At 39.9% G+C, this 17303-nt stretch overlaps 1 protein-coding gene across 2 annotated transcripts in view; it reads left to right on the forward strand.

Moving 5' to 3' along the window:
- The first annotated feature begins 3035 nt into the window (after positions 1-3035).
- Positions 3036-17303, forward strand: part of LOC306960814 (phosphatidylinositol-3-phosphate phosphatase MTMR7-like) — a 30746-nt gene continuing 16478 nt past the window's right edge. For both annotated transcript variants that reach the window (XM_079553384.1, XM_079553385.1), the window contains exons 1-2: positions 3036-3344; positions 10669-10794. In XM_079553384.1, coding sequence (XP_079409510.1) covers positions 3318-3344; positions 10669-10794 — 153 coding nt within the window. In that variant the 5' untranslated portion in view covers positions 3036-3317. The remainder of the gene's footprint in view (positions 3345-10668; positions 10795-17303) is intronic.

Consider the following 17303-nt stretch of genomic DNA (forward strand, 5'->3'; position numbering starts at 1 on the left):
GTAGAAGTGAAAAAACGGCAGTTGTAGCTAGCACTAGCTAACCGTTAGCATTAGCCCGATGCTAACATGTAGCATCAAGTTAGCATTCTCCGTTATTCATGTATTTATGGGCTGTTGAACCACTTTGTCTTTGTATCATTATTTTTGAATAATTAGAGAAAATTTTCATTTTTTTCAAAATTGTTTTCCCCCTTAACTGTTTTCAAACATGACCATATATGGGCGATTCCAGAGATGCAATCTGTATTTTTTGTGATGTCTTATTTTGGCCACTCTACCCACCTCTGATCCACAGCTCTCTAATATGCAATGCATGGAAGGTTAACAAAAACAGCCAACAAAGTATTGTGCATGACCAAATCAGTCTCTAACAAAAGCATCAAATAAACTTAGTTCAAGGAGTTTATTGTTCTGGAGTTGCATACAGGCTATTTTCCAGGGAATTTATGCAAGGTTGTGCCGCGGACAGCTCACAACCAAAACCAGGGGTGTAACACGTGTTTTAGTGTTTTTTTACAGGTAGCTAAAGATGCTTCGTATCGTCGACCAAAACCTGGCCATAAATGTGAGCGCGTGTCGTCGTCTGTCATGTCTAATGCGTTATGCAGAGAGATTCTCGTTTCAGTTTTTATTACGTTTATAATATTTCTTGAGAGAAACTGGTCAGAAAAAGCTCTTTCTCAAACTGTGCTTACTCACCCGCGTGCTCACAGGAGGCTGGCCGCTGCAGAGTCAAGTGATGTTTCTTCCTTTGAAACACTGCCATCTAGTGTCTAAAGGAGGAACAAAATAGTTTTGGTACAGCAAATAAATAACTTCAATGTACTTTTTTTCTGTCTCCTTTTATTGAATAGAGTTTGAATTGGTTGATTTTTTATTTGTTATTAATCGTTCATACCCTGCCAAACGTCTCTCAAAAATAATTGCCAACCGATTTCTCAAAACAAAACGATTATTGTGAAGGTTAATTTGTTTTTATTATCAAAGAGTTTTTTATACACTGAATTTATGCAACGTAATTTTTTTTTATCCTAAAAAATAAAAATAAGAGGGGAACAAATCTGTGTATTTTTTTTTTGCTGCTGAAAAAAAATCTGTGAAAAAAAAAATTATGTGTATTTTTTTCGCTGCTGAATTGTTTGATAATAAAAACACAAGTATAATCCAAAGGACGTATTGTTTTATCAGTGTTAATTTCGTTGACTACATAAATATTGAATATTTCGTTCAATATTTTTGCAGACTAAATTTGGACTAAGACTAAATTAAAAGTTGTTTATGAGACTAAAGCTATGACTAAAATGTCCAGCTATTTTCGTCGACTAAAATATGACTAAATAAAGATGAAAAGAGACTCATCAAAATTCCACAGTTACCATGGAGATCGGCCATCTTTGCAGCTGTTGGCATACATTTCCATTGACTAACATTAGCTAAAAACTGTATAAAAAGTGGAGAAAAAAGCCGTGAAACAGCTCCATTAGCTGCTAAGTTACTGCTGGTAAATACATCTAACACACTGTGGTGTCCAAGTGTTTTAATGTGAACAATAACTCCAGTATTTTAACTTTTAAAATCTCCATTAGTTTACAATTGCTGCTAATCCCATAATGCTTAGCGATATGACATCACAACAAATACAAAAAAATAAAAAGCTAAACCGTGACTAAAATGAAATGAAAGTATGTTGTTAAAACTAACACTGGTTTGTCTCATGATCGTTCATACCAGCTTTATTTTGAAACACAACTGTGGTTTTCGTGCTTTTTACTTTTTTTGGCTTGTAAACGTTAAACTTGGCAGGTGATCAGGACACGATTGTTTAATTTCTCTCAGCACGTTCAGGACCAAGGCCGTGGGAACCCAGGGTGCTGAGGGCGCTGCAGCACCCCCTGGTGGATAGTTTGTGAACTGCAGGCAATATTAACCCCTTAACTCCCGCCTGAACCGAGCACATTTTCTCCAGCTTTACACCAGTCCAAAAGCTTCTGGGAAAAAGGTGCGAAAATAGCGACAGAACTGAGACGAAAACAACGATGGAAATGTGACAAAAAAGTGAGAAAACATTGACAAAAAAGTGACGAAAAAAATGACAAAAAATGACCAAAAAAAAGACAAAAAATGACCCAAAAAAATGACAAAAAAAGACAAAAAAAGACAAAAAAAAGACAAAAAAAGACAAAAAAATAACAAAAAATAACAAAAAATGACAAAAAAGACAAAAAAGACAAAAAAAGACAAAAAATGACCAAAAAAAACAAAAAATGTGATAAAAAAAAGACAAAAAAAGGACAAAAAATGACAAAAGAAATGACAAAAAAGACAAAAAAAGACAAAAAAAGACAAAAAAAAGACAAAAAATGACCAAAAAAAACAAAAAATGTGATAAAAAAAAGACAAAAAAATGACAAAAAATGACAAAAAATGACAAAAGAAATGACAAAAAATAACTAAAAAGACAAAAAAGACAAAAAATGAGAAAAAAATGAGAAAAAAATGACAAAAAAATGACTAAAAAAATGACAAAAAAATGACAAAAAATGTGACAAAAAATGCGACAAAAAATGTGACAAAAAAAGACAAAAAAATTACAAAAAATGTGACAAAAAAAGACAAAAAAATGAAAAAAAATGAAAAAAGATGGAAACAAATCTGATGACGTGAGAAGATCCATTTAGATGAGTTTTGTAGATCTTAGCTTTCAAATGAGGCGTTACACTGGCCTACAGGATTTGGGTAAAGCTGAACTGGAGAAAATGTTCTCGGTTCAGGCGGGAGTTAAGAGGTTAATAAATAGGATTTATGCACAGAAAAAGTATTTTGGGGGTAAATTTTGTCCCTCAGCGCCCCCTAACTAAAATATCTTCCCACGGCTCTGTTCAGGACCGTTTATTGATTCATATATGTTTTAGAGAACAGATCCGCTCTGAACTGAACCAAGAAGTCCTCTATGTGAATATATTTAGCTTTAAGTCGTTACAAGTAGAAAATATTTTATTTTGAAGTCAAACCGGAAGCTCTGCCGTCTCAGCGCTTCCACGTCGCGTCACGATACCGAAGCCTCCGCCGCTCCGTTCCTGCCGCTAACTACCAATGTGCTCCTGCTAACACCACCACCGCCTCCTCCTCCTCTTCTCCACGATAACAAAACCACAGAAAAGAGGGATAAATATGATTACGACACGGCTCGCGGAGGAGACCTGACACCGGTGTGCGCTGGCCACTCATGCGGGGATCGGAGGCACCAACGGTCGGATAAAAACCTCAACGGCTCACGGCTCCTCTTCCCAGTCTCACCTCCGACATTTTGGCCGTGGATGATGGAGCACATCCGGACTCCCAAGGTTAACGGGTTTATTTACATTTTTTTTGCATCATGAATATGTGGCTTTTTTTTTTTTTAGGGCCGACAGCCTGTTTTCTTAAGGTTAGATGGGGGACAACCTTTCAGCGATTTCCCGTTTCCTCAACATCATCCTCTGCCTCTCCCTCATCACTCCATTCTCTTCTGGCCATCCTTGTCCCTTGCTCTCTTTTGTAAACCATTCAAGAGCTAAACATTGCATTTTCTCAGCCATTTGATTGTAGTTTGACGTCGCTAGCTTTAATGGTGCTTTGCTATCTTTTGCAAACTGTTCACTTTAAGGCTGCGCAATATATCGCAAAAAATACTGTATCGCGATATTAGGCGTTGCGGTGTCTGTATTGCAAAAAGCCACAATATCGCAACATCACTGAAGTCTTCATCTGACGGATCGAGACGTTTTCTGCAAACTCAGCCAAAGCGATGAACAGAACTAAAAAAAACGTGTAAAAGTTACGTTTTAGTTATTAACCCCTTACCTCCCACCTAAGCCGAGCACATTTTCTCCAGGTTGGTTTTACCCCAGTCCAAAAGCTTCTGGAAAAAAAAGCTGTGAAAAGAGCAACAAAACTGAGACGAAAACTATGATGGAGATGTGATAAAAAAGGGACGAAAAATTGATGAAAAAGTGGCAAAAATGTCACAAGAAATTGACAAAAAATGACAAAAATATGACAAAAATGTGACCCAAAAAAATAGAAAAAATGTGACAAAATGTGCCGAAAAAATGGATGAAAAAATGACAAAAATATGACAAAAAAATACATAAATGTGATAAAAAATGGACAAAAAATGGATCAAAAATGGACAATAATGCGACAAAAAATGACGAAAATATGACAAAAAAAATGACAAAAATGTGACAAAAAAAATACAAAAATGTGACAAAACGTGACAAAAAAATGGATGAAAAAATGACAAAAATGCGACAAAAAATGACAAAAATATGACAAAAAAAATTACATAAATGTTATTAAAAAAATTACCAAAAAATTTACACAAATTTGATGAAAAATTACAAAAATGTGACAAAAAATGACAATAAAGTTACAAAAATGAGTTGAATACCCAACAAAAAAATGATGGGAAAAAAATCTGATGACGTGAGGAAAAAGATCCTCTCGGTTCAGGCGGGAGTTAAGAGGTTAAATGTGACCCTGTTTTATCCTGATTTTGTGCTTTTTTATGACTTCTGCTTGCTGAAGAGCTTAGCAATTTGTGTTTAATTTGAATGGAACATCTCGTGTTGAAATGGTTTGGTAAAATATTGCAACAATATTGTTTTCACAATATTCCTAACCACATATCGCAAGTAACTGCAATATCGTGCATTCCTGTATCTAGGGAGTGTTTCCTACAAATGTGTGCAGTGACAATGGCACTAGCAATCCCCTGTTGAATAAGGCAAGGCACGTTTATTTGTAGAGCACAGATTTTAGCTGCATGAAACTGAAACGCAGCCTTACCGTGTTTATTATTGACTGTGGGAACCACCAGGAGGCCCCTCCCTGAAGTTCTCAGGGCCCGAGATGGTTCATACGGCTCTAACATGTCAGAGATGTACTTCGGCGCTAAACCATGAAAAGACTTGTAACAAGCAGAGCTGTTTTAAAGTAGGGATGGCCGATATATCGGCGCCGCCGATATTATCGGCCGATATTTGTCCTTTTTTCCCATATCGGTATCGGTCCGATATGGGAAAATATCGGCCGATATATTTTTTTTCTTTGAATTATTTACTACACCGTAATGTCATAGCGCACCTGAAAGCAGCAGCAGCGTAGACGGGCTGCACTGACATGACTGGGGCAACAATTTATTCAAATTATCTCAAATAAACAGTGGCTCCTAAAAATAAAGAACCTCCAGCATAAATTCACACGTCTCCAAAAGAAAGTATGTTTTTTACTAAGTTTAAACAAAGTGGAGCGGACACTTGGACACCACAGAGATACAGAGCCACAAGTTACTGCTGCAACAAACTGGACTAAAACTGCCTCCATGGACATTATTCTGAGTCAGGATCAACAGGAATCATTTTCTGATGGATTATTTGTCGCTACATCTGAGGTGAGTTTTGCAAAAGTTTCTCCGTCCTGACGCCAGATTTATAACTTTGTTTGTTAGCGCTAGCATAGCTGCTAACAGGCTAAAGGCTACGACACGTAAACATGACCTTTCTGTCATCATGTAGGTCTAACTACAGTGATGATAATGTCTGTATTCACGTTTACTCTGCTCACTTCTGTCATGTTAATGTCCTGTGAAAACGAGGCGTTATGTCATGTCGCATTTTCGCGCATATTTAATTAGACGCATTTGCGATCGTTCGCGCATTTATCATTGAAAACAAAGCAGATCAAAGCTCATGCTAATCTTGTAAATCTACTGTTTGCTTTTTGCCAGCTCTAAACCAACTCTAAATATTCAGTCTGGCCTCATAAGTTCATATAAGGTGCTGTTAAAGTGACATTATGATATTTCCAATTCCAAAGCTTCATACAGAGCAGTGTGTCCTTTATCAGATTTGTTTAAAGTTAAAACATGTAGCTTAAATAACATGGGAGGCTACATATTTTAATAAAAAATGCAATAAATAGTAGCCTAGCATATTCCCAGTGTCAGTGTTTCCCATTAATAGAGGACATGGGTGAAAGTATAATAATAAGTAGGTCTGAGTAAATATTTAGCCAAAAACAAAATGACATTTCACTCCAACATAGCAATTGGTCTTTTTAGTATTTTTCTAATAAAAGGGATTGTTTCATCCTGGTGTGTGAGATGTGTCCCAGGCATAAGACATTCCAATAATGGAACAATTTACAAACTTTACCACATTTGAGTAAGCCTTTCTATTGATTTTTAACGTTGAAATAAATATCGGCAAATATCGGATATCGGCCACACCAGAGAGGCAAATATCGGATATCGGTATCGGCAGAAAATTTTCATATCGGACCATCCCTATTTTAAAGTCTGTTCTCTGAGCGACAGGAAGCCAGTGCAGAGACCAGAGCACTGGACTAATATGGTCGTATTTCCTGGTTCTTGTCAGGACTCGAGCAGCAGCGTTCTGGATGTTCTGCAGCTCTGACAGTGAGCAGCCGTTACAGTAGTCTAACCTGCTGGAGACAAACGCATGGATAAGTCTCTCTAAGTCTGGTTTTGACACTATTCCTCTGATCTTAGCAATGTTTTTCAGATGGTAAAAAGCTGCTGATGTTGTTGCTTTGATGTGGTTGTCTAAGTTCAGGTCTGAGTCCATGATTACTCCTAGATTTCGAACCTTATTTTTCAGTTTTAGAGAGAGACTAAAGGTGACTGACAACACTTTGTCTTTGTGTCTTTGGCCAAAAACAATGATCTCAGTTTTGTCTGAGTGTAGTTGGAGAAAGTTGTTTTGCATCCACAAACTGATCTGTTTGCAGTGACAGAGAGTATCTACAGGCCCATGTTCACCAGCCGTCAGTGACTTATAGATCTGAGTGTCATCTGCATAGCTGGGGTACGACACATCATTGCTGTTTATTAGCTGGCCCAATGGAAGCATGTACACGTTGAATAAGAGGGGTCCCAAGATTGACCCCTGGGGGACTCCACAGGTCATGGCAATTTTGTTTAGTAGCCCTATATTTTTGTTATTCTGCATAATTTTGTAGTGTTTATTGGGGGTGCACAATACTGAAGTAACTTGCGATATCCAATACACCGGTGCAATATTGCGATAACAATATTATTACGTTATTTTACTAAAATTAGGACACGTTTAACTAAAACTGAACTTTTACACATTTCTAAGTTCTGTTTGTTGTTAGTTTTTGGCTGAGTTTGAAAAAAGAAGTGTCGATCTCAGTCAGTTGAAGACTTTAGTGATGTCGCGATATATTGTGGCTGCGATACGGATATTGAATCACCTGATATTGTGACACAATATTTTTTGTGATATATTGTGCAGTCTGTGTATTTATACAGCAAAAGTTATAATTTGATATCTCAATACGTGGTCCATTTTACGGGTGAGAAATGACCATGGAGGTGTCACCAGTCTCAGATCTTAAGAGACAACATTGGCCTTTTTGTCACCTTTATAATCAATTGTAGTGTGTTGTCTCTTAAGCTATTTTTAGTCAACTCAAGCAACGCGATTTATCAGCCCCATAATTCACTTAAATTCCTTATGAATCCCAAGTTATTTAGAGAAGTTTCCATAACCTCACGAGTTTGGGTTAATTTACTTTCCTCCTGGATTCTATATTTACCTGAATGTTTGCAGAATGTGTGTGATTTCGAGCACAAAGAGATGATGCTTCGATAAAGGTTGTGACTTACTTGATGCATGTGAGTTGTTGCTCCGAGACAAGTGATCAAATTTGATTTATCAAGATTTTGTGGGAAATATAGAACCGTCTGTGGAGCTACTTGGAAAGGGGAATTAGTTATCTGTGAAGAGCCGCGACCGATTTTAATATTTAGTCCTGGTTTAGACCCAGTGTTTGCCCTTATTTAGCCTTGGTTTGGTATGTTTACTGTAAATGTGCCCTAGAGCTGCATGTACAAATACTGTTGATAGTTCATGCTGAAGTGGTGAGAAAAGTAGATCCACTTCAGGTCTTTTTCCTCACATAAACGGCAAAAAAACCTGATAATAAAACAGTCTCTCATAATAAATCCATTTAGCCCCTGGCTGAGTAAATCAGGCCCCAAGTATGTTTCATCTTTATTTTTTAGCTACAGTTTATGCAACATTTTTTGACATTGGAGATGTACTCAATATTGTACTGTTTCATATCTTGGAAACTTATAAATAAATTAGCTTTAAAGGACCTGTACCTGATTTTTTTTTCCTGAAAGTGGAATGAAATTGTTAAAGCAGACATTTGTAAAAAGACACTGTACATCTAATTCTGAAGCTTTTGTTATTTTGTTCAAGAACTAGCAGGCTGTTTGTTGTTTGCATTACACTGACGGTGACCCTGAAAGTTGTAAGTAAGCTAAAAGTAAAATAAATGCGTATAAACTCATCCCTGTGAGTAATTCGGGTAGAAATTAGTTAAAGGGATATTTCAGGATTTTTCACATAGGGCCTCATTTCCTAGTTATCCAGAGTGTTACTGATTCTGGAGATATTTTGTTTGTAATTCATGCAGTTCTTATATTTGAAGAGTTACGTGGCGCTAGGCTAGTTCAAGGCTAGTGCATGTCTATGGTATCAGCTAGCCTGCATTAAAAACAGCCTGACCCGCTCCACAGAGCACCTGAGGCAAATCACTTATAACACCAGACTAACCATGTAAATGTTTGTGTCTGACCTTGCATCACATGAATGATCGCATTTTGAGGGACTATTTTCCAGCAGATCACTCCGCCGCCGCGTATCTTATACAACCACGAAGCTGATGCAAATATAAGGTATTTTAAATGCAAAATGGTTGAAATTACTCTATCGACACAGACATTTATATGGTTAGTCTGGTGTTATAAGTGATTTGCCTCAGGTGCTCTGTGGAGCGGGTCACACTGTTTTTAATGCAGGCTAGCTGATACCGTAGAAAACTAGCCTAGCGTCACGAAACTCTTCAAACATAAGAACTGCATGAATTACAAAAAAAAATATCTCCAGAAATCAGCAACACTCTGGATAACGAGGAAATGAGGCCCTTTGTCGAAAATCCTGAAATATCCCTTTAAGATTGCACAACAAACAATGAAAGCAAACAAAGTTAAGAAAATCAGGTGTAGCGGCTTAAATGAGTGTTGACATAAGATAAGGACCAAACCAGAGCTTTCCCAGGCCACCAGGACAGATTCTCTAAATAATCCGCGAGTCTCATGAGCAGCAGCTTTAAAGAGCGTGGCTTTAAAACCATCGGCCGCAGACGTCTCTGGACTAAACACCGAACTGTCGCATAGAGCAGGGTTTCTCAACCTGGGGGTCGGGACCCACTAGGGGGTCGCGAGACAAATTTGGGGGGTCGCCAGAGCATATAGATAAAATATATATTTTAATACTATTGTTATGGTGTCGTAGCATATATGCTATTTTACCAGGATGTCATTATTTGTTCTAAATTTGATTCATTTTTGTTTTAGCCATTGTTTTTTCTTTGTTTTTTAAGAGTTATATAGGTTAACCTCTTAACTCCCGCCTGAACCGAGAGGATCTTTTTCCTCACGTCATCACATTTTTTTTCCATCATTTTTTTGTTGGGTATTCAACTCATTTATGTAACTTTTTCATCATTTTTTGGTAATTTTTTGTCACATTTTTTGTCAATTTTTTGTAATTTTTGTGTCACATTTTGTCACATTTTTGTAATTTTTTTGTCACATTTTTGTAATTTTTTCTCATTTTTTTCTCAAATTTTTGTCATTTTTTTGTCATTTTTTAATCACATTTTTGTCACATTTTTGTCACATTTTTGTCACATTTTGGTCATTTTCTTGTCAATTTCTTGTGACATTTTTGCCACTTTTTCATAAATTTTTCTTCACTTTTTTGTCAATGTTTTCGTCACTTTTTTGTCACATTTCCATCATTGTTTTCGTCTCAGTTTTGTCGCTATTTTCACAGCTTTTTTTCCAGAAGCTTTTGGATTGGGGTAAAGCCAAACTGGAGAAAATGTGCTCGGTTCACGTGGGAGTTAAGGGGTTAATGTCCCTGTTTTTCCCATGGTCTGACCCGGGTGGGGGTCACGATCCTAATTAATTGTTATAATGGGGGTCGCGGCTCTAAAAGGTTGAGAACCACTGGCATAGAGCCTCTGACTTTGCACAAGGTTGCTGTGGTCGCTCCTCGCGCCACGGTTTTGTGTCACAAGGGCGCCCCGAGGTAAATGATTTATCAAATGTGGCAATAATGATTCGCCGAGTCATCCGCCCGGTCGTGACGAGGCGCACGGCTCACCTCTCAGATGGTGCGACGCAACTTCCTGTGTCTGTGATTTAGCACAAGGACGAGCCTCATGTGATTCACTGGCCTCGCCGCTGTTCTGTGGAATTCTGCTGACAAACTTTGGAGTAAAGAGACTCGGTTCAGAACGCTCTTCAAGAGTCGAGGAGAAATGCAGAGGACAGTTTTCATTGATGTAAATTTGATTACTGTGATAGAATAGTTAATAGTATATGACATTCACCTTCTATTTAGCACACCTGATATTGAATTAGCAAAATGAAATTGGCCACTGCTGCTAATGTTGTTAATGCTAATGAGGCTGAATGCCCTTTAAACATGACATGGTTGTTTTCAGTCAGGCTCTGTAGCTGATGATCCCGTGTTGACGTTGTTTGTTTTTGTTGTTTTGCAGGTGGAGAACGTGCGCCTGTTGGACCGCTCCTCGGGTCAGAGGAAGGCGGCGCTCGGGACGCTTTACCTCTCGGCCACTCACACCATCTTCGTGGAAAACAACCCGGAGACACGCAAAGAGACATGGGTACGCCACACACACACACAGACATACGCACACATACACACAATCTTGTACTGCTATCTTAGTGAGGACACTCATAGACATAATGTATTACCTTAAAGGAATAGGCCACCGTTTTTACATACTGAGATATGTTCTTACCTTAGCTTTAACGAGTTCTTTAGGACCTGTCTGATCTTCCCCCGTGCCTTCAGTCACGTAAACACAGCGCAGACGGCGTTAGCATTTAGCCTCTCCCTCTCTCCTCTATAGCTCCAAAACAGGTCAAGATAGAAGCTACCAAGCTCTTCCACGTTTTCCCTATTTAAATATGGTTACGTGAAGTGTTCCACTACAAAGTATAATTACACAAAATTAAACAATGTGGATTTTCTAAGCGGATAAAAGGGGGGACTATATTGTAAGGCGTAATAATACCAGGAGTAGTTCGAAATCCGCGCAGTAATCTTCACTTTACTGTGCGGATGCCAAATTACTCCTGGTATTATTACGCCTTACAATATAGTTACACGTAACACAATAGGGAAAACGTGGAAGAGCTTGGTAGCTTCTATCTTGACCTGTTTTGGAGCTATAGAGGAGAGAGGAAGAGGCTAAATGCTAACGCCGTCTGCGCTGTGTTTACGTGACTGAAGGCACGGGGGAAGACCAGACAGGTCCTAAAGGACTCGTCAAAGCTCAGGTAAGAACATATCTCAGTATGTAAAAACGGTGGCCTGTTCCTTTAAGCCCCTAATGAACCCTAAGCCCCCTAACCCAAACTTTAATCCTAAGCCGAAAACCACATCTTGACCCTCAAACAGTCCTTCAAAGAAGTGAGGACCACCCAAAATGTCCTCACTTTACAAAAATGTCCTCACTCAAACTGGTCCTCACAACGTTGTAAGTACAAGAACACAGACACACAGTCAAATTTTCTGTCATGCCGGTGGTTAGTTTTATCTTTTAGATTTAAAAAAAGAAATTAACCAGACTTCTGAGGTTTAGTTGTTCATCATTTTCATTCAAGTTGATTTTAAGATTAGATTTTTTTCCTAAGAAAGCTCAAACCTGGCCTAACTTGCGTAAACATCTAAGTATGAGGTTTATTTATGATGTTTTGGACTGGCCAAGACCGCCGTTGTTGTTGTTGTTCAGAAACAGTTTTGATGCTAAAGAAAATACCACTTTCTTAATAATTCTGCATCCAGTGAGATATGAAACTCAAAGCAGACGTAATTCAATCCTCCGCCCTGAAAAGTTCCAGGAGGCAGTTTTTCCTTTAAATAAATCACCGTCTGCATAAACATCATTGGACGGAGCAGAGAGAAACGACATTAGCCGCGGTTTAGCTCCGCTCTCGCTCACTCAGATCTGTTTCCTGACCTCGACTGACACAGCGCCGATGGACAGAAGATTTATGACTGATTTACTGTACAAAGCCTGCCATAAATCACAATGTGTCTGCAATTTTTCATAACACTGCCACCGGTTTTTAAAATGCTGCTGGACTGAAAAGAACTTTCAGTGGTGAAACAGACATTACAGCACACCAATATAAGGAGCCCTATTCCAGCGGCACCATTTTGGATGAAATATTTATAGAATTGTGATTTTTCTTTTGTGTCTAAACATCAATAAATGAACAGAATTTATTGAACGAAACCCATAAAACACTTTGTAGTTTGATTCTGTTAAAAACACTATATTTTCCCTCAGATTTTTTTGACGATCTAAGCCGTGAATTAACCTACAAAATTGAAATAATGGTCATTTTAACAGATTCACTTTGTCAATTGATAGATACTTGTTGGAGAATTAAAGGGGGGGTATTATGCAAAATCGACTTTTTCGAGCTTTCCATCATGTTATTATGTCATTCCCTCATTAAAAACATGCCTGAAGTGTTGCCTTGGCACATTCACGTATTTTTGAGTAATCTGTAAAAACTCTGATGGCGGCCATTTTAGGGATAGGTTTGCCTGAGTCCTCCTAGGAACGCCCCCACCTCCTGGAGACGCCTCCGAGCTTTCGTCACCAGCCGAGTAACCGACCACTGCTCCTCAGCAGAACCCCCTCCCCACTGATGCCACAGACAGCGTGTGGAGGGGGCGTGTCGGAAAGAGTCAGAGGTTCTTAAAGAGACAGAGGCCTATTTCAAGACATTCACTACAGCCATTTTGAGAGAGACATTTTATACAAGGCAGTTATTCTAATTTACTGCATTTACAGACCAACAGAAGGTTTGGTCATCATTGTAGTGTGATATAGACTGGTGCTATGTGATTGAAAAAAGCATAATACCCCCTCTTTAACAATGGTGTCTGAGAGAACAGATGAAGAATAGGCAGAAGTCTGGACGTCTTATACAGGAGAAGTTTATTTACCATCGGTGCGGGACCCGGAAACATGAACTCCAGACAGGCTATGCTTCCACAGAAGAGGGATAAATACCCTGTCAAGCAAAACGTTCAGTGGCTGAGAGTGGGCGCCTGAGCACCACAGTCAAAGCTACGACAGAGATAGTACGACTGTACAGCCTGACCCAGTATGAAGTATAGCAATTTAATTTTATGCTCTAACAATACTGAAAGAAATGTTCCCTGGCAAAGGCTTGTGACCCACTTTTGTATCCTGGCCCTGGTTGCAAAATTTACTTTTTGAGCTTCTTTACCAACAAAACAGAGCTGGAGCTGGAAAAATGGGGGGAAAATGCCATATCTGCCATTTACTAAACAATAAGTCTCTATAGTAATTATTGGTACAGCCATAAATGTCTCTCCCTGCTCTTCACCTCCTGTCACTTTGATGTGTCCTGATTAGATTTAAAGTATTGTCATTAATGTCTGTCGTTTCTGCAGTAATAATCACACACTGAAATTTGCTTTTGCAACTGGCTGTACACACAAGTCGAGCTGAAAGGACCAACACTGATTGAGCTTCCCAGACTCGGGACAAACCCTCCCACTGCAGATGTCCCACTGCAGCAGCGGCAGGAGGAGCGGGTCTGTCCCGGAGGAGACAGAAGGCCGAGAGCAGTGTCACGTTTCGCCCACACCCACACAGACTGTCCTGTGAGGAGATGGGGGTTCATTCAGCGACAGACCCGGGGTGTCGTCTGACGTGACTGTGCGGGGAACTGGGTGGATGTGCTGAATTTCATGTGATACTGAAAGTGTTCTTGCTAAACTACTTCTCGTTTTTCACTTTGAGGTTCTTCCTTAAAGAGGGGGTATTATGCTTTTTTCAGCCACATAGCACCAGTCTATAGCACACTACAATGATGACCAAACCTTCTGTTGGTCTGTCAATGCAGTAAATTAGAATAACTGCCTTGTATAAAATTGCTCTTTCAAAATGGAGGTAGCAAATGACTTGAAATAGGCCTCTGTCTCTTTAAGAACCTCTGACCCTTTCCGACACGCCCCCTCCACACGCTGTCAACACTGCGCTCGTTGTCTCAACAGTATTGAAACTACGATCGGTGCATTTTAATTTTTATTGTTGGAAAGGACCTACTGTTTATCACTTTGTGAACGATGGCCGCACAGGATATTATTTGGAGACAAACCTTCCACACCGGACGCTTGGAAGAGGCTCTTGCCTGAAAAATAACTGCTGTTTGGAGGCTATCTCTTTGCATCTGCCATGCCCTATGGATCTCTAACTATACCCCCATGGACGACACCAGGATCTGCAGGAGCCCATACGATTCAAAGACGGACATTATCTCCGCAGGTGGACAATGGTTTTTCGAGGTTACCCCGTTAGCTTGTTATAATCGACTACAGCTCATTGTTGATGAAAAGTCTGTAATAAACCACAAATGTGTAAAGCCAGGCTCATTGTGTGATCATCGTAAAGGCTGCTTCGAGTAGTTGCCGGCTTTATTGACGTTATTTGTGCATAATATGCTGCCTGTTTTCAATGAATGTTGTGAAGGTGAAGGTTGTTAGCTTGTCGCGGCTAATAGTGCCTTAGCTCCGGGAGAAAACCACTCGGCTAAGACTCACTGTAGATGAAATGTGAGCAATAAACTACACAATCAACAAGCCAGGCTCCGTGTGTGATCATCATAAAGGCTGCTTCAAGCAGTTGCCTGTTTTAGTGACGTTTTCAATGCATAATATGCTTGTATTCAGTGAATTTTCCCGTTAGCTTGTCGCGGCTAGCTTGTTAGCTCCGGGAGAAAACCACTCGGCTATGACCCATTGTAGATGAAATGTGAGCAATAAACTTCCAAATCAACAAGCCTGGCTCCGTGTGTGATCATTGTTAAACGGTTCTTTATGTGTGTGGTGGTTTTATTGACTTTATTTGTGCATATTTCTCGTTTTCACGTGATGACTCGAGGTTTAGCTTAGCATTAGCTTTCTCCGGAGGCTCTGTGCATCATCAAGGCCCAGCGCAGAACCAGACACTGAAATAAGTGTTCCTGTCACCGGTTTGAATCCTGGGTGTTTAGGAAACAGAAACACTGATGTGTGTCTTTGTAAAAGTCTACTGTGGCTCCGGTTCACAACACATGAAGCTAATCCTCCATGATGACTCTGTTTACATCTTAGGGCTAGACACTGCGGGGAGGGGGTTCTGCTGAGGGGCAGTGGTTGGTTACGCGGCTGGTGACGAAAGGTCGGAGGCGTATCCTGGAGGTCGAGGGCGTTTCCTGAAGGGATCAGGCGTTTTATCCCTAAAATGGCCGCCATCAGAGTTTCTATAGATTACTCGAAAATACGTGAATGTGCAAAGGCAACACTTCAGGCATGGTTTTAATGAGGGAATGACTTAATAACATGATGTAAAGCTTGAAAAAGTCGATTTTGCATAATAGGCCCCCTTTAAAAAATACAGGTTTGAAAATGAGCCGTAGGAACTGAAATTATCTTGAGAAGTAATGACATTGCTTCTTTACTATTTTTACTGCATACTTCATATCGAAATCATGGTATAAAACATATTCATCAGCATCCTCTCATTCCTCTGATGAATGTTTGCAAATCTTAAGAAATAAAATCTTCTGCCTGGTGAAACAACAGCGTTAGCACAGAAAATCGTGACATCTTGCGTTCAAACAAACATGCACTAGTGTGTGGGTGTCCAGGGCCTGGGGTGCGGCTCAGAGTGAAGGGATCGACTGTGTGACTGCAACGAGCACATGCTGCATCTTCCCCTTTTCTCTGCCCATCGCACGCGGCCTCATGTACTTCCTTCAGCATTTAGGCTGCAGCATTTTTAAGCTCTACAGGACAAACTACACATAGCACATTGCACCAGCCCCGTATGGCTCCTCCTGCAGGTGGTGGGTCCACATGTTTCAAACCGGGCCTGTTGGTCTCCCATAAGGGGCTTCTGAACCGCTCTTTGTCTGACCTGTCACCTTGGTCCTGTTTGCCATGGGAGACCTTACCAGGGGCACGAAGCCCCGACAACAGAGCTCCAGGATCATTCAGGTGCTCAAACCCCTCCACCACGTAAAGGTGGCGGCTCCAGGAGGGGCTATGACCCGGCAACGGACAAGTGGAAGAGGATGGATGGATGGATGGATCTATGGATGGATGGATCTATGGATGGATCTATGGATGGATGGATCTATGGATGGATCTCTGGATGGATGGATCTATGGATGGATCTATGGATGGATGGATGGATGGATCTATGGATGGATCTCTGGATGGATCTATGGATGGATCGATGGATGGATCTATGGATGGATCTATGGATGGATCTATGGATGGATGGATGGATGGATCTATGGATCTATGGATGGATCTATGGATGGATCTATGGATGGATCTATGGATGGATCTATGGATGGATGGATGGATGGATGGATCTATGGATGGATCTATGGATGGATGGATGGATCTATGGATGGATGGATCTATGGATGGATGGATGGATGGATCTATGGATGGATGGATGGATGGATCTATGGATGGATGGATGGATGGATCTATGGATGGATGGATGGATCTATGGATGGATCTATGGATGGATCTATAGATGGATCTATGGATGGATGGATGGATGGATGGATGGATGGATGGATGGATGGATCTCTGGATGGATCTATGGATGGATCGATGGATGGATGGATGGATGGATGGATCTATGGATGGATGGATGGATGGATCTATGGATGGATGGATGGATCTATGGATGGATCTATGGATGGATCTATAGATGGATCTATGGATGGATGGATGGATGGATGGATGGATGGATGGATGGATGGATGGATGGATGGATGGAGAACAAACTACAAACTTTATTCCACTGTGAGTTGAACAGTGACCGTGTCCAAGAAGAAAATCCTAATTAAGTAGACATGACTTTTTTTTTACTGGTTTTCACTAGGGCTGTGCAATTAATCGAAATTTGATTACGATTTAGATTACGATTACAAAATTAGCATAATCGCAAAAAAATCGATTATAATTTTTTTTCAATTTTTTTTCATTTTTTTTTTTTTTCCCTCAATTTTTTTTTCAAATGTTTTTTTTTGCAAAGCAGACTTGCGTTATTTCATGGCG

The sequence above is a fragment of the Gobius niger genome, assembly GCF_951799975.1.
Source record: "Gobius niger genome assembly, chromosome: 3".
In the NCBI taxonomy this organism is placed as follows: Eukaryota; Metazoa; Chordata; class Actinopteri; order Gobiiformes; family Gobiidae; genus Gobius; species Gobius niger.